Below are 22,566 nucleotides of genomic sequence, written 5' to 3' on the forward strand. Positions count from 1 at the left end.
TGACACCACTAGGCTCAGCTGAGGAAGAGTTGCGGTTGTTAGCAAGATTCAGTTCATTGTGCGTTGTTTTCTAAGGCGCCATCAATTCCTTGCATGCTCTGAGCTGAAAGTCTCCCTTAGGTCCATGCTGCCAGGGCCTCTCCATTGAAAAGCTCATAATAAGGAACATTGCTTCTCACACTAAAGAGTATTAGCATTGGAAGTCACAGACTTTTGCAGCATGATCAGAGGATGACACCTATGACTTTTGTTGTGTTCTGTTCATTAGAAGCAAGGTAATCAATTCTGCCCTGCCTCAAGGGGAGGGGATTGGAGAGAGGGGATGGAGGAATGTGTAGAAGGATAGTGGGATATCACTGGAAGCTGTGGCAGAAATTGCCTGTATCAAGCATGCTGCTAATATATTCTTGCTATGTCTGAACAACAGACTTATAGTAATATGGGTGTGAATATCATGTATACATGCCATGCTAAGTGTAGATTTTATAAGTACTAATTTAGTGCCCATGAATTTGGCCCCTGTTAGGCGCCACCTTGAGTATGTGCTAAGCCAAGATTGCCTGAGGCCCAGGAGACCAAGGTAATGGTATTTTAGGAATAGTTGAAACTAGGGCCTCTGAGATCACAGAACAGCAGAAAAATTGTGGGGAGGAGGTGGTTCTCATGGCCTTATTAGTGTGGTTCTCTCAACTCAGAGAACAAGGGTGTTCCCAGTTTCTGTTTCATTAGTGTGTCATAAGGTGAGTTGGTATTAAAATCATAGAATTGGAGGTTTTGCTGGTTTTAATGGTTCCCATATCCCTCTCCAAATACACATTTTCAGCAGCGTAGTGGGTAAAGGAATGTGAATTTGTACTATATGGCAACTGTTTAAAGACATTTTCCATTTTGCTTTTGAAAGCTCCTTTTAGAAAATTTTTGTAGCTGTAGGAAGAATTCGAGTTTTTTTTTTTTTTTCTTGCCTGTTGCAGGTTAATAGCACTTATTGGTTGCTAAAGCTCTGATTTAGAAATTTAGGGATCAACATTTTAATTCTTTCATTCTCCTTGCTAGTGGTTGTCTTCTGGAGGACCTGTGAAACCTCTGACAAATAACCTACTAATAGGCATGTCAGGGAGAGCCTCACACTCCCAGACAAAGCAGAACAGGGCTGGGTCTACGTGTGTGCCTCAGTTATCACCCACTCATTCCAGTGCCCTGTGCTATCGTTCATAGGTATGTCCCAGCTACCACATGTGCAACACAAGGAGCCAACTGTGTGTTCCATTTCTTAGCACCCACAGAAGCTGGTGTGAAGCAGAAATTTTAGAAGTATTTGAAATGGCATGTGAACCCGAAGTGTTATAAAATGCACTTCGATAATTATTCACGCTCAGCTTTCAATGTTGACTGTTTTCTAAGGAAGGTAGCACAGCACATTAGAGGTGCACATATATCTACAGTAATTATTTATCATGATATAATGATACATTTTATTTTAATTCAGGTACAGTACAGTTAATGGTAGTCATTTTAAAATGATGTTTCTAATCTCAGAACTCAGAATACTGAGGTAAAGGATTGACATAAGCTGGAGGCCAGCTACAGTGAGAATCTGCTTCAGAAAGCAAAGAAAATGATGTTGCTTAGAGTCAAATGCACTAACATTGCCTCTCAACAGCTTTCCCTTTCTTCCATCCTTAGCTCTAACTTTTGCTTCAACATAATCCTGAGTGGATTTTCTTTCTAAATTTACTTTTGAGAATGTTATATATTTCAATTGCTCTGTTATTTTGTGCTTTGTATTTTCAATATTCTGCCTCTGGTTGCTTGTAACTAGGAAAACAGTTTTTATTACCTTATATCTTCCAATATTAATGATGATTAATCTATATGTAAAGTGGAATAAAGGAGTCCTACATCTGTCAGCAAAGGGGTCTCAGGTGAAGAAACCTTGACCTTAACATGGGGGTAACACTGTTTTCTCACTTTGTAAAACCTTCTGTAAGACATGGAATCTTGCTAACATATATACTCTTTACAATTTTTTGTTGGTTTAGTTTTCCATACAGTACATAAGTAGCTAAGACCTAGCAAAGACCACTTTTCAGGTTGTCTTTTAGGAATAAGGTTCAATTGCATGGGCTCAGACCAGGATTAATTTAATCAAACACAAACTGTAGTTTATTCATAGACTCGCATATCATGTTTTATGTCAATATTCTTTGTTCACAAACTTCCAAGGATTACAGTGTAATTGCTTACAGTATTACAAGGCATAAATCATATAATCATTGTTTCAGCTTCTCTAGTTAGTGATACATGACTGATGAGGAAGATTGATTGGGAAGAAATCTTTTTACATTATGTTTTATATAAATATATCTGATATCTTTGATTCTTAGAGGACCATTGTTTATACAGTAATTAAAGTTCATGTCCCTTCTTGTAAGTGAGGGAGAGAACTCTCTAGACTTTAGGTCATCATTTGCTGCTGGTCAATTATTCCAATATACCCTACAATAATTTAATGCCCGGGATTTATTTTTCCTTAATAGAAATCTGATAGGCCTTTATTAAATCCAAGAAGCTCCCTATAGAAACAATTAAACATTTGATCCTGCTTCTAGCCTGTTTATCTTGCAGGATCATGTGTAAAATCAATTATTTGCATGTGGCAATTCAAGTTCACAAGGCTTGAAATGAGTTCATCTCGGCTCAGAAATCTACTGGACAGGAGTGCACGTCTCACTTTTTCTATTTTTTCACACCACCTCTCATGAATTAAGTCACACTCTTTCAAGAACCCGTGGTTTTTCTAATGAACTGGAGTCACCTATGTGTACTACATTTGAAACAAGCACATTTGTATTTGGGGTCCACAGGAAGGACACCATTTCCTGGATCAAACCACGGAGTGCAAACATTGTGCCCTAAATAACACACTAGTTACTGTAAATGTCAGTAGAGGGAGATTTTGTGACTTTGATTTAATGAAAGCCTACAGCAAAGCCAGCTGTTTGCACTTCTTAACCGCTTGTCAGAGGGGCCAGGAGAGATGCCGAGAGCCAAAAACATCTTTTCTCTATATTTTTGTCTTAAAATTAAAAGAGTTTCAACAGGTGTTGTATGGCTGACACTGGCGGTCCTTTACTGCCTGACGTTTTGCGGCTGGCAAATTTCTCACGTTCTGCTCCAGGAAATGTGTGTGGATATGTAGCTCCATGAGGAAGGGTGTACAAAAGTAACTCAAGTTTGCATTTTGAGTTTTCTTGTTGCAAAGTAAGCATTTTTGTTTTCGGAGTTCCCCATGAAGAACAATATAGAGATGAAAGAGAAAGAAGGCATGTGAACTGTTGGCTGCCTCCTTGTCAGTTTGGGTATTACCAAACTCATTTTAAGCCATGTGCATTTTGATTGATATCATCTGCTTTGGGGAACAAAGAAACCACTTGAAGTGAATACACTGGGAGGAAAGTATGCGTTCTCATGTCTGTGATTTTTGTCATTTCTAGAATGCATTAGTAAACACATGTGGTTGTTGATGGTCTTGCCACCCTTCAAACTCCTTTTGACATTATGTTGTGAGTCCTGAGGGGAGATAATCTTTAAATTAGGAAAAGTTTGTGATCAGTGTCATCTTGAAGAAGAGAAGAAAGTTTCTTCCTCAAATGAGTTCTTACTTGAAGCATATTGTCATATTTTGGTAAACCCACTTTATTAATTCCATCCGTCTCTGTGGCAAATGAAAAGGAAATAAACGTGCCTTTGCAACATAGCACTTTCTCAATAGCATATTGTGCTTACAGTGGCATGATGGGAATTGCTGGGCTTGGTTAGTCATATAGAAAGTGCAGCCAAATTCTGAGTAAAACCTCTAATTGAATTACCTGCAGAGCACTGACAGACAAGCTTTCAGGACAGACAAAGCTTTGCTTTCCCCAACAGAAGTAGGTCATGTTGAAGTCTGCCTTGTAACTGTTACTGGCTTTTGCCAGCACTCTCACTATGGATCTCTGCTGGGCCATTTTTCCTGCAATTGAGAAGTGGTTCATAAAGCAAGAGGGTTCAAGCATTATCCATTTGATTAAGAGAAAATTGATAACAGATCAAGTTAAATAGAATGACCTTTGAAATTGAAGTCTTGAGTATTTTTCCATAGGTTACCCACATTCTTGCATGATTATTGTATTGAAATGTGTAGATAGAGATATGAAAGCAGCCTTTGCTATAGTAAAGGCTATACAAAAAGTGTTATTTATTTCTAAATCTGACAAGAATTAGAGTATATTCTTGAGGGTGTTGTGAACCATTTGCATGTGAAAAATATTAAATAATGTGTTGTTCCTCCTCTCTCTTGCTCTTTCTGTCTTATCTACAGCCTCTGCTATCCCAGACAATGGAAGAAGATCCTGCCTAAAGCTCAAAGTCTTTGTGAGACCAACAAGTAAGTTCATTAGACTTTTAGAGTATCCCTTCATTGAGCATGCTTGATCCTGTGGTCTGATTCACAGCAGTAAAATTTGTGTTTTTTTTTTTAATTGTTAAATCTTGTGTGTTATCTTTTGTATATCAACATCCATATTTTCATTTTATCATATTTTTCTCATCATTCTTCATGATGCTTTGATTTTATTTATAAGTACACAGCAGTTGCTAACTTGTTGTTTCTTAGACTGTTGTACGTGCACAGCAGATGGGAACAATATTGGCATTTGGATACATGCCATTGATTGTCAAACAATCTCCACATTGAAAAAAATAGAGAGAAAGAAAAAAAGAAATGGGAGTTGAAGGGTGTCTTCACTAACATATTTGGCTGTTATCTCTATTTTTGTTATAGATAGCTGTATGAAAACTATAGGTGTTCATGATCGTGTTTTCGATGTTAACGACAAAGTAGAAAATTCATTAGAACCAGCAGGTTAGTATGCTTAGAGAATCTCTTTTAACAAATGCATCTATCTCTCTGGTGCTTCCGTACTTTTTTCCTTTCTTCCTCTCTGCATGTTTGCATGTAATAGTTGTCTCTGCTTTCGCTCATTGCTAGCAGTTTGCTAATATTACTTATAGCCTACCTCATTCCTCCTGTATCTTTGTGTACTGCATGTTAGATAGAACTCAACTTTTGTTTTTGTTTTTGTTTTTGACATGGGTTTCATTTAATGCAGTATTCTAATATAGAAGCCCCATCTTAATGCTAAAATCTTACTGCCTTTACCATATCTGCAGAGCATGCTGGTGGACAGCTATGACTATAAAGGAGCAGCATTCATATAAGACAGAAAATATTCCTATTGTGTATGTTTGTAAAGCCTACTTTTTTTATTCTATCCAAATCCATGGACAAACTTAGTAAGACTTTTCCACAAAACAGCAAATATATTTAGTCAACATATTTAGTTCTCTGCAGAAATTCTCTTTTTAATATATTTTATTTATTTATTTATTTGAGAGAGAAAGGGAGAGAGAGAGGGAGAGAGAGGGGGAGAGAATGAATGGGCATGCCAGGGCCTCCAGGCACTGCAAACAAACTCCAGATGCATGTGCCCCCTTGTGCATCTGGCTTACGTGGGTCCTAGAAAATTGAACCAGGATCCTTTGGCTTTGCAGGCAAAGGTCTTAACTGCTAAGAAATCTCTTCAGAACTTCTGTAGAAATTCATATACATAATGGAAATAATTTGAAAAGCTACAGTACATTTCAATATCATTTGTTAACAGCAGTTGATCGGGAGACATATAATCATGTGGCCACTACAGATTCACATACCCATTACTCCCACAAATGTACTTGCCAGCTCATAGAGCCAAATGTGATCCCTGGGTACTGAGGCAAAATAGTTTTGTTTGTTTGTTTGTTTGTTTGAGGTAGAGTCTCACTGTGGCCTGGGCTGACCTGGAATTCACTATGGAGTCTCAGGGTGGCCTCAAACTCACAGCAATCCTCCTATCTCTGCCTCCTGAGTGCTAAGATTAAAGGCATGTGCCTCCATGCCCAGCCAAAATAAGTTTTAAGGATAAATAATTTTTTTCTACTACTGACTTTCACATACCCAAACTATCCCTACACTGTGAAGGAAAATAAAGCCCACATAAATATTCATTTAAGCATTTGGAGTGCAGCATACTGCCATTTGAATGTCGCTAGATTGATTATGGTGGGTCGTAACTAGTTACTGTGTGGAAGCCCCTTGTGCCTCTTCCCTTTCTGAGTGGTATCTTTCTCATCCATCCACTTGCTGGAAATTTTATACCTTTTTATTTTTTTTGAACCCATCTCCCATGGACTTATAAGAGCTAAAGGGAAATAAAATTATTTCCTCTTCACAGAAAGATTTGAACATCCTTATATAAATGGAGATATGTTTTTTTTTGGGGGGGGGTTGTCTTTTGTGATAGGACTTCTCTTTCTTATGGTCCTAGAAATTAAAGTGTATTGAAGTCTGCTTTAGCCTCTGAGTATTGTTAAAGGGATAACAGTCAAAGAGCCTTAGGGAAACTTACCCTGAGTGTGTGCAGTGCCTCAGGACATACAATAGCTTTCACATTGAGGCTGACAGGAAGAGTTAGGGTTTTTCCCAAGCTTTTTTTTTTTTTTTTTTTTTTTTTTTTTTTTGAGACAGACATCTCAACCCAGTGCACAAATGAGAGGTGTGTACAATGAGCTTTAGGAGGCCTTAGTGGCTCCCTTGGGATCAGTTAGCCACTTTGGAAAGTTGCAAGGAATGAGTGCTGACACAGAGACATTTTAATTGTGTCCTAGAAAGCTGGAAGCACTACTGTGACTTTTCAACATACCAGGCTTCCCAGGCTACAGGATATAGCCATCATAGGCAGCCATTTAAATAGGATCTCTTTTAAAAACCACAGAATCTACACTTCCTTGACTTGAGACTTGCTTGAGCCACTGGTCGGGCTATAGCCAGTCTTAATTTTCAGATATTCTGGCTCCTATTTCAATGCTAGAATAAAAGTAACATTTTCTTTCTACTTTTGGATATAAAATGTACAGAAAAAGACTTCACATTCTTGGCTTTGCTAACAAGTTATGAGTAGAATGACCAACCAAGTTGGAAATGTTACAAACAAAAGTCACTCGGGTACATGGTTTTTGATATGCATGTCCTACAATCTCTTTTTTATCCAGGTAAAGTCTATTGCCTACTTATAGAGCAGGCGCCTGTCTAGAAACATTGCATGCTTTCCTCTGTTAATGCAGAGGCACACTGATTACTATTCTGTTATTAAGAAAATTACCTTTGAAGTCACCTGATGATAAACTGCCAGATGTTTAGGTGCTTCATACATAAGCAAATTTCTGTGTCTTCTAAGGAATATACTATTCTCCCCACCCCCCCAGAGGCAAACCTAGCAGACTGGACTCTTTTTTTATGAGAGAGAGAGAGAGGGAGAGGAGAGAATTGGCATGCCAGGGTCTCCCACCACTGTAATGGATGTGTGTACCGTGTTGTACACATGTACAACCTTGCACACTCGTGTTACCTGGTGCATCTGGCTTACATGGGTTCTGAAGAGTCGAACATGGGTCCTAGGGCTTTGCAGACAAGTGCCTTAACCACTAAGCCATCTCTCCAGCCCAAAACAAGCTATGCTTCATGGAGTTTGCAAACATTAAAAAGAATTTTGTGCTGGGAATGGTGGCACACACCTTTAATCCCAGCACTCGGGAGGCAGAGGTAGACAGATCACCACGAGTTCAAAGCCACCCTGAGACTACATAGTGAATTCCAGGTCATCCTGAGCTAGAGTGAAACCCTACCTCAGAAGATAAAAAATTTAAAATAATAAAAAAATGTAATTGTCTACGGTGTGATGTCTAAGACTACAGGCAGAAAAGACTCCTGAGTCATGTCTCAGTGGATGGGCTTTCTGGTGAGCCTTGTAACTAAAACAAGGATATAAGGTTGAGCCCCCCTACCTGGCAGTGTGTGTTATCAGATCTAGTGCATCATCTCATTTTCTAGAAAATTCAGATTTGAAGCTCCTTAGCACTGCATTGACTGCTTGAATTAATACGTGTGTTCTTAAGCTGGCACTGGTTGTCCACATAGGCTTTAGGAATCCAGTGAGCCTGAAAGGATTCCACTGCATGTTCTCAGCAATATGTACTAATTCACTTGTCTGTGGAATGCATTTGTCTTTTTTTGTTTGTTTGTTGTTTCCTTGCACACTCTGCCTGCCAGTTTCCTACCATCAGGGATGCAGATGATCTCAGGGCAGACATATGCCATGTTACATGTTCCAAAATATTGCTAGTATTCTCAGTTAACCATTGCAACCCCCGTGTGGTAGAATCCTGTGGCCGGGATAAAAGACTTGGCTTCCACAGAGGAACATTTGCTTCTTCCAAGCCACATTTATTTTATAATTCTTAGTGAACTCTCATGTTTAGGTGTAAATTCCACTGGAATAGATTTTTGCTTATGAGTTTTAATGTAGAACTCTGAAATTACTTAGATTTACACACGGGATACCCAGTGTCTCATTTCAGGTTGAGGGTGGGAGACTTTCCCATTATGGAGGCCCTGTTGTAAACAAAGTGTGCCTTACAGCATCCTGACTTGAGAACATCATGTTGCAAGAACATGTGATGGGTTTTCCCATTTGGGGTCAAGACAAGTATTTACAGAAAGGATGCATTGGCAAAGATTATGACAGGTACATTTAGCCTTGTACTTCAGGTAGATGACAAACCAAAGCCTTCCTTTCAGTTATTCTGCAAGTTTCTTTCACTGGCTTTTGTGCTGAGTGAGCTGACCCTGGAGTATTGGAAGGGACAGGATCCTTTGAAGAAGCAGTCCCACTCACATTCTCCCTGAGTACCTGCGTGATGCTTTGTTACACCTTAGCAGTATACTTTGACACTACAGAAGGAGAAAGCTTGGTTAATATATCATTGAGCAAAAGGTAGAGAATAACCCAGTAGGTGATGTCATTTCAGGGGTATAAGTATAAGTGATGTTTCAAAATGAATTCTGGAATCCTCGGGGTTTTTAGTTCTTTCATAATTAAGCCTGAAGTGCTCGATCGTTATGATTGACACCATATTGGTGCTCTTAAGAATGTGATTTGGATTTTAATTTCAGGGCTATTAAAGGCCTTTAAATCTACGCCCTGTTAACTACAGACTTAATTAATACATTAGCAGGGCTGAAATGGAGCAAAGAAAAGATGAGAGCCCACAAGTACCTGGATGCCCTGTGCAGGACTTTACCTATTTTCCTCTGCATCATTTTGCCTTACTACGCTTGCTTCCTAACTTTCCTAGTCTCCTAAGCTAAGACCATCCCGTCCAGGTTTACCGAAGTCCAGGAAAGGGGCACTGCTTAGACAAAGGAATGCAGCAGCTCCTGCTCGAGCACCTACGAAGATGCTGAGAGCTGTGGGGAAGAAGTCTTAGCATTGAGAAGAAGCATCTCTTAGTTCACAAGGGGGATGGTTGGAGTGGACAGTAATATCCCAGACAATGGACCAGAAGCAAGTGCTCGCCTGTCCCCTGAAAGGAGTTTCCTTTAGTTAATGTGAATTTTACCTAGTAAGTAAAGGCATACTTACTATGGCATATGGTAGGAAAATATAAATGAATGTAAAATAATGGACAATCAATCCATTAAGAGGCTCAAGGTGGGCCATTGATACAGATGCTTAGGGATTATCCTGTGAGGTCTGCATAATTGAGAACAGCCATTAGAGTCTGGCTTGCTCCTGGACTCTCTGATGTATCAGTGGATCCTGGATGGCAGTTGCTGGGTTCCCATGCTGAAATGAAATTTGCAGAGGCCTGCTGTTGGGCCCAGGAATGTGTTGTCCGGGGGTCATCTGTGCTAAAAGCATAAGTTAGGGCAGGTGGAAGGAAGGAGATAGGCCACATTAGAGGGTAGCATGTCTCATGGGCAAGCCTCCAATCTATCTTTGGGCACTAATTACTGCAAAGTTCCCATTTCGAAGTTAAGCCTGTTAATCATGCAGATCAGGGAGGCGATCCAAAGTCAGAGGCAGCCTCGTAGAACACTTTATAGCTAAATAAAAGAAGCTTAACTCACTTAATCCATTTTATTTAGAGGAAAATTTGCATCCACATTGATAATTTATGTGCCAAGCTTCAGACTGATAAAAATAAGACTAGTCAAGTTCAAGTAATTTAATCCTGGAGATGCAGGGCCTGTAATGGAAATAGCTAATTGTAATTGATTGCTAATTGTAGGCAGCCTAGTGGGTATAGGCTTTATGAAGTTTATAGGGTGTTGTTTATAGTTTATTTACAATGATCTTCTTTTGCCATTTATTTGTTCACATTTGAAAATTCACGTAGGCATCCAACAATCAAACCTTTAACACTAATCCTGTGAAATGGCTAAAATGAGCTTCCCATTCTGGTTAACCACTAATATGCAAACGTAGCTTCCTCTTTCCCCTGTCCTATCCAGTGTATTACTTTATACCCAGTGGCATCTTGGGTTTAAAATGTACATTTGATATTTAACTTGGTATAAGATATGTTTGACTGTTTGCAAATCCAAGTAGCTTAGATGGCAAAGTTTCTAGTGTGTGCACAGTTTTCCTCCTCAATTTTAAGAGAAAGTATTAATACTCTGGAAGAAGTCCAATTTTCTCTGCCTCTCCTTTGTTTGCTGTAAATAATGAGTGATTATGCAGACATGAAAGTCAATGGTGGCACAAGGTTCATTACCCTACTTTGCAGAGGGTGGCGAGGTCTGTTAACAGCAGGCTGCTGCAAGAGTGTTATTAAGGATGTGAAATCTCATTGGAATGTGTGCTTTCTATTTGAACAGATGACACCGTACATGAGTCAGCCGAGCCATCCCGCGGCGAGAACGCGGCACAGACACCAAGGATACCCAGCCGCCTTTTGGCAATCCTACTGTTCCTCCTGGCGATGCTTTTGACATTATAGCACAGTCTCCTCCCGTCACCTGTCAAAGAAAACATCAGGGTCTTGGAACACCAGAGATCCACCTAACTGCTCATCCTAAGAAGGGACTTGTTATTGGGTTTTGGCAGATGTCAGATTTTTGTTTTCTTTCCTTCAGCCTGAATTCTAAGTAACAACTGGGGGATGGGAGTGGGGGCTAAACTAGTTACCGCCTCCCTGCGTTCCATCCCCAGTCCTTGCCCTCAACTTCTCTCACCCCTTCCAAATTAAGTGGACTCCAGATGAAAATGCCAAATTGAGGTAGTGACACCAGTGGTTCTTCAGCTCCTGTGCATTCTCCTCTCAGCACCTCCGTGAGCACACGGTGTCGTCGGTACATGGACAAGGAAGAAAGTGGCAGATGCGTTCAATGACGGCCAGGCCCAGGAGGGTTTCCCTCTCCTATACAATATTTATGCCTTCTCATTCAGGACTGTAAGACGATCATACAGGGCATCATGTCACCATGTCAGGTCCAGAGGGGAGGTATTAAGAATAGATATAACATTACGCTATTTCCTCTAGGAGTATATAAATGAACAGGCTTCTAAAAGGTTGAGACACTTTTTTTTTTAATATGACTGTCTTAAAGCATCCTTGACAGCAAAATTTGTGCTCTGTAAAAGAAGCCTTTTTTTTTTCTCCCCAGGAGGCAGGATGGACACAAGAATGCTAAGACAGAACAGGTGTGAAAAAATACAGAAAGCTGTATGTTGGGTGGGGGTGTGAGTGCCTCGAATTTTTTTAGTAACTGGACAATGTACACCAGATTTTTTTTTCCTTTGAATACAGATCACCATGGTGCTACAACTTTTTTTTAGGAACTCAAAGAGGCATTTTTATGAATAAAGTGACCTTCCCCAAGGCTGACAAGCCAGGGTTGATTAGTACAGAGTGCAGTAGCTGTGGCTGCTCCTCTGGGGGACGATGTGTACAAGGAAAGGAAGTCCGTGGCCAGAGGAGATGTGACTTGGCCTTGCTGGAGCTCCAGTGTGCTGTGGCCTTTCCCCGACTCCCACCCCATCCCCCACGTTTTCTCCACACTCCATTACCACAGGGGTCTCTCACATAAACCCCTGTCACTAGGAGGGTCAATATCAGCACTACTTGGGAGGGCTAAAGGGAAATTGGAAAAAAAAATCCAAAGTTTGGAATAAAAATTCAAGTGTTGATTTTATATTCTTTCCCTTTCTGACACAGCCTGAAACGTAGGGGGAACATGTGTTTATCTGTGGGGATAAACAAGATGGAGTCCCAAAGACTTTAACAAAATATTTTTTTAAAAATCCACTAGAATAGAAAATACATTATTTAGATATACTTTATGCTGAGAGTGAGTATATATGCTTGTCCTATTTAAACTTGTGAGAAAAAGTGGTATCCCTTGATACATTTAGAAATATGGGGGCTATCTTGTTTCATTGTAGGGGGTGGGGCAGTAGGAGAATAAACACAGGATGACCCTGTTAAAGAATCGTAGCATGGCCAACGGGGACGTTCCCAGCTCACTACTAGGAAATGCAAGCCTTGGGGTTCCTACTGGTGGGGTGTCATGAACTTTAAACCCCAAAGCCTCAACAGGGAAAAGTGTCAGACCAATGGAAGTGATCTAGCCTTTTTGCTATTGCACGACGTTGATAAAAACCATGCCTTTCAATAAAAAGTAAGTCAATAAATGCGATGATTATGTAACATGAAAAACTGAAAGCATTCCAGCAAAATAAGGATTTTTATATATTCATTTTTAAGATGTATATGTAAAAAAAAAAAGAGGGGTTCATATTATGGACAGACTTCATGAATGGAAATTTGCTTAGAATGGTGAGTAGCTTCATATTAGAAAAATATGTGAATGAAAGGCAGCTGTACACATACTGCACCCTAGCGAGCTATACACGTGTTGAAGTGTAAGCTGGGTCTACCTGGTCCCTTTAGAGTGGATATGATTGCTGAGTGCACTCTCACTTGGAAGCATGTGACTGGGGCTAGCGGCCTCACAGATAAAATCAATCCTCTTCCCCAGCATCAGAAACCTCTCTGGGGTGGCAAAGTCTTGTCACAGAAGGCACCCACCATTTCACTGAAAGACAAGTTCACGACATTTGATTCCTTTCTCCGTTAACTATCTATATGCTCACTACTCTCAGTGATATTCAGATATACTATTCTTTTTTATTACTAGTTACAAGCTTGTGGGTCAGAGGGATATGAATAGTGGGGGGAAAGATACCTTCTAAAATGGTCAGTAGTCAGAACCAAAATAATACTGCATGTACTACAGTCAAGGAAATCAAGTGATCCTATAATGATTCCAGTTAGTCATAACGACATTAGCAGTGCTAATTTCATTTTAGAAATGGTGACTTCTGTGGTTTTTCTAGCATTTGTCTCTAACAAATGATGAAATAATTACTCATGAGCATCTCTGCCATTGTCTTTCATTTATCACCGTGAGATTAGACCCTTTTACTTCACTGTCTTGCCACCACAAATTGAGTTAAAAAAAAAAATAGCAAGACTATCCACACCAGTAGATGATATGCTTCTCTACCTAGAAGTGATATAATCGTAGCTAATGCACTTGCCATGGAGTTTTCAAGATGATTGGTGTCAGACAGTTTTTATCGTGTCCAAAAGGCGCTGGTGGCCTTTTGTGGTGGTGGTGGTACAAACCTCTGGGGGCTTTGGCGAATGTCGATGCAACTTTTAGTAGATTTAATTTAACAAACAACTCAAAAGCCTGAAGGGTAGCCATGGTGCCCTCCAGCCCCAGTTAGTCAAACCCCAGCGACCTTTGCCCCTGGTTGCCAAGGGCTTGCAACATGAAGCAGGGAATGAGCATCTGTCTGTTTAGTGGATACTGTGTATCCTTTCATAGGCCAGGTAACAGTTTGTGTTAGTTTAGACTATTGTTTTGTACTGTACTTTCTTGGGTGGCAGAGGAAAGAAAAGTTAAAACATTAAAAAAAAATACGCGTTCTTTAATTCTGTATTATTAGCAACCTCTGTTGTATATAGTGTTTGATAATAAAGTATTAATTTGATTCTTATGTCTTTTGTAAGTGAGACCAATAGACTTTCAGGATATAAAACATGCATCAAGGCTTTGAAACATCCAATGTGTACATGGCTGAGAAAAGTCACAAATGGTTGAGTCAATGCCTCATACTGGGCTCATGTGGTCATTGTCCACCCAGTCTTACAACTCCATCATCTTGGAACCTTAAGCAACAGGATGCCTTTGAGCAATATTTTGTCCTCAGTGTTTTCAAGGTCTGATGTTGGAGCCCTGTGGTCCTCCCTCTCCCAAGCCCACCCCAAGCATGTGGTTTGAAAAGTTTTAGAGAACTTAGAAACGGTTCTGTCCTTTGGTTTGGTTTCTGTTTGTGATTGTTTCCAGGACTGTCATTGTCCCCAAGGAAGTCTTGTCAGTATCAAATGGGGCGCCCATTCAGGAAGGGTAGCAGACCAATCGTTTTAGGATGTCCTAGAAGGGCTGTTTCCCTCCGTGTTGTTGTGAAAGGAAGAGTCACACAGTACCTGTGAGTTTTTGGGGACTCTGCTTTTCTCCGGTGCCTTAGCAACGGCTCCAGCCATTTTTATTAGTTTCCAAAAAAAAAAATTATACAAAGTTTAAAATTCTGCCCTGTCATTCATTGCTCTGAATTGTGGCCATTAGCTTTTCTTTTGAAAACCACCTCCACCAACATCCCCCCCCCCATTTGCCTACCTCCCCTTTTTTTGCCTTCAACATTCTATTTTCCCTCAGAGCCGTGAATGGGCAGGTCTGTCTCTGGTCTGGCATCACTGAGTTTTTCCCATGCATTTGCCCAGAGCTGCTCGGATGTGAGACAAATCTCCCTACAATGGGCTTGCTCCCATTGTCTATATGGATTAATAGATGCTGGCATGCTGGAGGTTACCCATGAGTCAAAATCTGCTTTCCATGCTTTCTCCTGACACTCCATTGAAGCTCCCATTGTGTGTGCGTCTGGGTGTGACGTCCAGCTCTGTGTGGCCCTGTGCTTGTACTGCCCTGCTTCGCAGCTCCTTTGCACTTCCTCATCGAGTGCTGTTTTGAAATGCTGACATTATATAAACGTAAAAGAAAATGTAAAAAAAAAAAAAATTTAAACACACACAAACCAACCCATACGATCTGTATTTGTATATACACATGTCCGTACAAGTATACTTAAATAAAAATTAAAGATTTTCATCATTTTAATTGGATCCCTCCTTCTACTTTGTTCCTTAAATGATGCTTTTTATTACAGGGACTACTTATACTCTGCTGATCCATATATATATATATATATTTTTTTTAAAGAAATCTTTGTGGCAGAAAATGATAATTAATACAGCATACCCAAGAGAAGGTCTGGGTAGCTCAAAGAAATCATGCTAAAAAAAAAATAGCCAAGTATATAGGTCCATCCCATTATTCTAATGAGAAAATGGTGAGATTTCAGCCTTATCCTTTTATTTAAGCCTTAAAATAGGCCACTTGACGAGCCTTGCACCCTAAGGTACTTTAACACAATGGGAGCTATACACAGACTATAGTTTTACTTTACATATATCTATATATTTTTATCCTATGGGAAAAAAAGGCCAAATAAGTATTTTCCTAGCAAACATCTTATACTTCAGAAAAAGTACTAGTAATGATAATGACTTCAGTATAACCCCAAAACTTGCTCCCCACTATCAAGAAGAATGAATTTACATGGTGGTGTGACTGGGCAAGTCGCAAACTGTCTTGAGGACTCTCAGACTCTACTCAGAGTCAATGACAGAGGTGTTGAAGTGACACATTTTGCTGCTGTTTTTTTGACTTTCTGCCCTTGTTGGGCATTGCAAAACCCATTTTGCATCCACGTGATGTGTGTCTTTGTCTTTGATGATGATGACATTGCTGTAAGCACAGTCACAGAATTTCATCTATAGAGTGAAAAATAGCAAATATGTAACTTAGACACCTAATACATTTCAAGCCTTGACTTTAATCACCCAAAGTTTTTTATTGTAATTAATTATTTGACAGAATACTAAACACTAATTATATCTTACCATACCTTTTTCTTTTTTTGCTGAACAATGACATCTTTACAGTAGAAACAAATCACATTTTTTAAAAAGATGTACTGGACTACATATGTGACATTTTCTAACCAGAACAGCATTACATTATCATTACCATCTTCATCATCATCATCAAAAAGCATTTAAGTGGTCATGGCACTGTGCTCAGTCAGTGCTGTACATAAGGTTCTTTACAACTCATACTTTCACTGTTTATAACATGAGGGAGACATTACGTGTGAGTATAACAGTAATGATTTATTGAGAGTGGTATAAAATTCATGCCTTTATACGATGCATTAATAATAGGGTAGATCTATTTTAACACAAAGGAGGAAGGAAAGTTTGGGATCTTAAGATTAGGAAACTTGAATTAAAGGAAATCATCTGTAACAATACTTAAAAATGAGGTCACAAGATGGAAAATTTGGCAAGTTAAAAGCCATTATAGACTTTGAGAGAGTGATGAAATGCATGGAGTACATTTTCACACAAGCTACAAAGGTGGCCATGAAAATGAGGAATGAAAGACAAACCACTAATAATTTCTCAGGACTTGTTTTCTAAAGAATTTTTTTGTAAAGCTTAGTTTCATATTCTGCTCATAATATCACCATACTTCAGGTCAACACTGGCAAATATGCTGTAGAAAGAACTGTGATTTTTCCCCTTAGAAAACAAATACTCCTGAAAATCATTATAAGTAACTCTATAGGCCAAAATTCTCTGTCAACTTTTAGTATGGCACATTCCATATTATTAGTGGTTCAGTGGGTAAATACACATGTGTGTTTGTTCTTAAGATGGATTGTTACTCCTGGAACCTGTGAGTGGTAAAGGTGCATTGATTCTGATGCCTTTTTAAGGTATAGGTGATAAGTACATGCACGAATTTAAGTGGAACAGGGAATTGCATTGCCTAGGAAACCAGTCAAGGGCATCACCAAGGGTTTATTTGGTTTTGGAAAGAGATGATTTGCCAAGCCTGACTTTAAAAATGTAACACTTTTTTTTTTTTTTTTTTTTTGGTTTTTCAAGGGAGAGTCTCACTCTAGTATAGGCTGATCTGGAATTCATTCTGTATTCTCAGCATGGCCTCGAACTCATGGTGATCCTCCTACTGCTGCCTCCCAAGTGCTGGGATTATAGGTGTGTGCCACCACGCTCGGCAGTAAAACCTAATTTTAAGCATTAGGCTTGCTGTGCAAATGATGTAAGTTTTTTGGTGTCTCTCCTGTATTCTGTACAGAATAGTTGCTGAGCCTCTTTGTGTAAGATTTCTGGATTCATCCCTTAGGACTGAGGAGAAGAAAAAGGACTAGAGGCATCATGTTCTACCTATTCCAACACCATGACCTTCCATAATTTCTCTCCAAAACCCCCAGGCTCTTCTCAAGAAAGCATAGAGAATGAAGCTAGAATTTACTGCTTATTAGGAAAAATAATTCCCTGTTCCATTCTAAGTGCCTCAAATTCTGCCACACTTTTGCTACTGATGGTATTGTTGATGTCCATGTGGAAGTACGGTGGAGCAGGAAAGGAAAGAGGAATTCTTTTCAACTCCCCTTCGTGTCATTTGCTCTTCTGATTCACAATACATTTCCTAAACTTTGAGTTTCCTGTACCATGACTGAGAACAACCTTTCCAGCGGTACAACCCATATCATCACGGTTGTGGGATGAACACGCCTGCACCAGAGCTAACGCAGGGACATGGATGGACCTGGTCATTTGAGTTAAAAGCACTACCTCGCGGCTGCTGTCAGTCAACGTTAATTCAGAGGAATTCAATCTAGTGGGTGGCTCTCTGAGTCAATAATGTGCTTTGAAATATCCTGGATTTTCCTCGTGATTATTCAAGCAAGAACTTCATGTCACTTGGTAACACATGGATGCTTGTCAATCTTGACAAGAACACAAAGGGAGGGATGAGGAAAAAAAATCTCAAAGAGAGATGACAATGGGAAAATAGAACAAAATATTTTTGCCTGCTGTTTTGTTCCCAAGTGCCAGGTGCTCCCTCAAATGGCACATGTGATTTAAAATGTGGTTAGCCAAATTATTTTCTTTCCATCAGAGCCTTGAAACAAGACCCTAAAACAAGAGAAAGAATAAGTTTCTTGTCACACACAGCCTAGAAAATACACTTTATATTTTTGGACCTGTTCTTTCCTCCCTGCTCCAAAAGAAAAAAAAAGAAAGAAGGAAAAGAAAAAAAGAACTAAAGGAACCACATAATTTGTGTAACATAGTGTGATAAGTAACTCCTCTGAAATATGTGCTCTGCTTTACTAGGTCTGGACTTGTTTTCTACAGTAGAACAGGACAGTCCGTGTCTTTCTTTATATTTCACTAGAGACACTGTGCCAGCCTGAAAGCTGACTCCATTTATTTCTCCTGCAGGGAGCCAGCGTGTTCCTTCTCCTGGAAGATGCAGGTACTTAAAATAGTAATAGGCATTCTGGTTTATAGAGTATATCATCCCAAGATCTCACAGGCATGGAGAATAAAACATAAACTGATGGCTCTTTCCAACATGCCTGGGAAGAAGTAACTGGAAAGTGGGAGTGTTGTCATTCCTCCCTGGATGAGGAAGCTGCGCGCCCCAGGCAGCCCAGGGAGGGAATGAGTCAAGTTGACCCAGGATTCAGACAGGAGCTGTAGGATGCAACTCTTCATTCCTAAGAAAGTAAGAGCCCTGGCACAAGGAAAAACAAGAGCTGTGTTGATCCCCCTTTATAGGAAGTTTCTAAAGCAGTGTAATTGGGAGAAAGACACTGGGAAACTTTCCAATTTTTTTCTTATTTGTGAGTCAATGGTTTTATCACAAAAGTAGCCTTTTCAACGTAAGTCTAATTTCTCAATTTTTCTTCTTGTTTTCTATACATCTTTAAACTGATCTGAAATTTTTTTAAAGAATGTATTCATCCTAGGTATTCAAACCAAATTGGTCTCAAGACCCCTACATATTTCAAAAATCTGTGGGTGCTCAAGTCCATTATCGAAAATGATGTGCCATTTTCAGGTAACCTACACACATCCCGTATGCTTTAAATCATCTCCAGATTGCATGCAGTGCCTAGCACAAAGGTTAATGCTGTGTAACTAGGTGTTGTGCTACTCAGGGAATAATGACAAGGAAAGTCTGCATGTTCAGCTCAGGCACATTTTCTTCCGAATATTTGCAAACAGTGGATGACTGAATACCTGAGGAAATTGTAATTTGTATTGTTACTTCTTTCAGGAGTCTCACCCAGCCTCACATAAGTGCAGTCAGAGTATTTTGCATCCTCTAAGTTTATGTATTCATAGAAGCTTTTTTATTTTTTCCTAGGCATTGTCTGTCCTAAGCAATGTGGTATTTGAAAGGACACAGAGGATCATGTTAGACACATTTGAACATCAGTCTGATAACATCTAAAGCCATGGGGCAGAAATGTGGTGGTTAAAAGAAGCCATGCCGGGGGATGGCCAGCCAAGCACTGCAGTGTTCACATATCAGACCACGCTGTGGAGATTTCCCCGAGCCCCAGCTGCATGAGGAAACCATCCGTGCTGGCAGGAATATCATTTGGCATTTGGGATCTTTGGTGTCTTTTCCTTGATTCTGCTTACTTCCCGACCCAGAGAGTAACCCAATATTCCAAGGCTAGGCACAGACATTACTCTAACCACTCTTTTTTTTTTTCTGACTGGGAAAGCTGGCTTCATGTGAGCCTGTGTAGGCTCTGAGTTGAAGATACCTTCAAAGAAAGCCAACTAATTTGGATACAAGGATCCATAGCGATGTTCACAATTCACATTGGTTTGGAAATTCTGTAAATTTCCTCTCTAGGCTTATATCAGTGCCTAGAAGCTGGCATAAATTACAGACCATTGATTTACTCCTGGTTCAGGTTTTGAAGTGACCATGAATTAGGGTGTCCTGCATATTGTGTGAGCATTGTCCATCCCTGATTCCTGTCAGCATTCAACAAAGCAAGTTAATCTCCCTGGGAAGTGACAATGCTGCCCCTTGTAACTGGCATGGAATCAATTTTTTAACTTGATTCAAGAGGCGAAGAGAGTATCAAGAATTCGGTACTAGCAAGTGGATTCATTAGCAAGCTGAATCAGTTGTAGCAGGAACCTGTTTGGCTGTCCTCATCTTAGTTCAGTTTTCCCCCCTTCCTTTTATCATCGATCCTGCCCACAAGACTTATTATTTATTCTGTCTACTGAGGACAACTGCCACCTTTGCTAAGCTGTTCTTGCACACACACACCATACTTCTCTGGGCCCATGCCGACAGCTCTGTAGACAGGAAGGAGAAACATAGATTCCCAAGTTATTGACTAACATGTCCCAGAATGCTGTGAAGAAACAGAAGGGAGAAGAGGGAAGATAAAAGAAAGTAAAAGCGACTGGCATCAAGACATCTGGCATCGGCATCCGTCCAGATGCAGCAGACCTAGCACAATCGCTTTGTCTTACAACAAAATAAGGAAAAACAAGAAAAAGAAAAAAAAAAAAAAAGGAAAACAAGAACTCGCATCAAAAGAATTGACAAGCATTTTTTCTTTTCAATATTTTATTTACTTATTTATGAGAGAGAGAGAATGGGCATGGCAGAGCCTCTAGCCACTGCAAACGAACTCCAGATGCATGTGCTACTAAGCACATCTGGCTTAAGTGGTTTCTGGGGAATTGAGCCTGGGTCCTTAGGTTTCACAGGCAAAGCGCCTTCACTGCTAAGCCATCTCTTCAGCCCAAGCATTGTTTTTGATGAGAGACTTATGAAAGCAAAGATTAGGTGTTTTTTGTTTTTTGTTTTTTTTATCACTGGAGTATTGCCTCTGCTTCTAAGATTACTTTGCACCCTAACTGAATACATGGAAAGACAGGACCCAGTGAAGGTGACACTCCTGTGAGGAGGGGCGGCACAGGATGGGGCAGATCCGCTCTTTGTTCAGTACAAACTTGAACTTGATGCAACATTTTGTGTTCCCAGAATGTTTGTGGTCACAGAATCAGAGTGAATTGTCATTTGGAGACAATGCCATTGCCAGTCCTACCTGAAGCACTAAAGCACAGCCATATATACCATATATACCTGTAATTCCTGGGGGGGGGGGGGCAAGAGATGCTGTCCATGCCCATCCCCCAACATCTATGATGTCTGTTCAGGGCCTTGAGAAGTGCACAGTTTAGTGGAGGGAGCTTGAAGGAGGGTCTCCAGCTTTCCCTATGAAACAACCCCTCTTGAAACCAGCTTCATCCTCTTCCAAACACCTTTTTCCTATGGAGGCTATTATGTGTGTTGGGATGGGGTATTCCACCTACTCACGAAGAGTAACTCCAAAACATTACTGACATTAGCCGCATGAGGTCATCTTAAAATAGGCTTGGACTTTCTATCATATCATATTGAATTGCTGATTATCACAATAGTAGCTTCGTGTTTTGTTTTGCTCCTTACTGGAAAAAAAATCTGAAAAGGGCAGAAGTGAGGTGAACCCTACCATGTCTTAGATCCTGGGATCCTCAGTAACTTCCCACTATTGACAAGTAAGTGGTATCCAATAATATATAAACTTTAATTAACTTTACCAATAATTGGTTACAGAAGAGCATGAGTATTAGCTTATGTATTTTAGCCATAATTTATGGAGAAAGAACCTACACTATGTAATTTGTTTTTTGAGGTAGGGTTTCCCTTTCACCCAGGCATACCTGGAATTCACTGTGGATATTTTAATAGTAGACTGACTCTGCCCAAGAAAAGCTTCTAATCAGGATGTTGGAAGCCATATAATATACCAGTAATCTCATTTATAGGCATAGCTCATTAGGCAGGGCATGGGCTCCTGACCTAGAGACAGCCAATATACAAGCTAGTCAGCATCCTAGATTGTGCTCTGGCAAGGAGAGACATATTTCTCTCTTTACTTATTATTTAGTTACTACCCAGAAGAACTGGTGTGTCCCTCTTGAGATGTAAATGTAAATAGAATAAATAGAAAGAAAAAATATATATGTGTGTTTGTGTGTGAAAGCAGAGCTGATGTGTAAATTTATCTTATCTTTATTTATTTGTATCATTTATGAGAGAGAGAAAGAGAGAGGGGAGAGGGAGGAAGGGAGGGAGGGAAAGAGAGAATTGGCATGCCAGGGCTTCTACCCACTGCAACTAAACTCCAGACATTTGGGACACCTTGTGCACATGCATGACCTTGTGCACATACGTCACCTTGTACATCTGGTTTACATGGGTTCTGGGGAGCCCAACCTGGGTCCTTAGTCTTCTCAGGCAAACACCTTAACTGCTAAGCCATCTCCATCCCTTCAGTACATTTCTTCTATCAAAGCTCAACTTCAATTACTCAGTTCCATACAGTTGATTCCTTAACCCCAGAACTGCTGTCTAGTTCTAGCCACAGTATTTCCTGTTTACTGTCTGACTTCTGCTTTGAGAATTTTATGAAATTCTGACTCTATTAGCAGCATAGGCATCCTTAAAATAAGCCCTCATTATCTGAGTGACACTGAGTGAATCATAGTTCCTTG

General features: G+C 40.0%; 1 protein-coding gene across 2 annotated transcripts in view; it reads left to right on the forward strand.

The window, feature by feature from the left end:
• Efna5 (ephrin A5) overlaps positions 1-15,091 on the forward strand; it is a 295,324-nt gene extending 280,233 nt beyond the window's left edge. Inside the window, exons 3-5 of one of the 2 annotated variants that reach the window (XM_004652483.2) lie at positions 4,361-4,426; positions 4,823-4,903; positions 10,796-15,091. In XM_004652483.2, the coding sequence (XP_004652540.1) occupies positions 4,361-4,426; positions 4,823-4,903; positions 10,796-10,917 (269 nt within the window). In that variant the 3' untranslated portion in view covers positions 10,918-15,091. The remainder of the gene's footprint in view (positions 1-4,360; positions 4,427-4,822; positions 4,904-10,795) is intronic. The other variant, XM_004652484.2, reaches the window with a different exon arrangement.
• The last annotated feature ends 7,475 nt before the right edge of the window (positions 15,092-22,566 follow it).

The sequence above is a fragment of the Jaculus jaculus genome, chromosome 13 (assembly GCF_020740685.1).
Source record: "Jaculus jaculus isolate mJacJac1 chromosome 13, mJacJac1.mat.Y.cur, whole genome shotgun sequence".
NCBI classification, from domain to species: Eukaryota; Metazoa; Chordata; class Mammalia; order Rodentia; family Dipodidae; genus Jaculus; species Jaculus jaculus.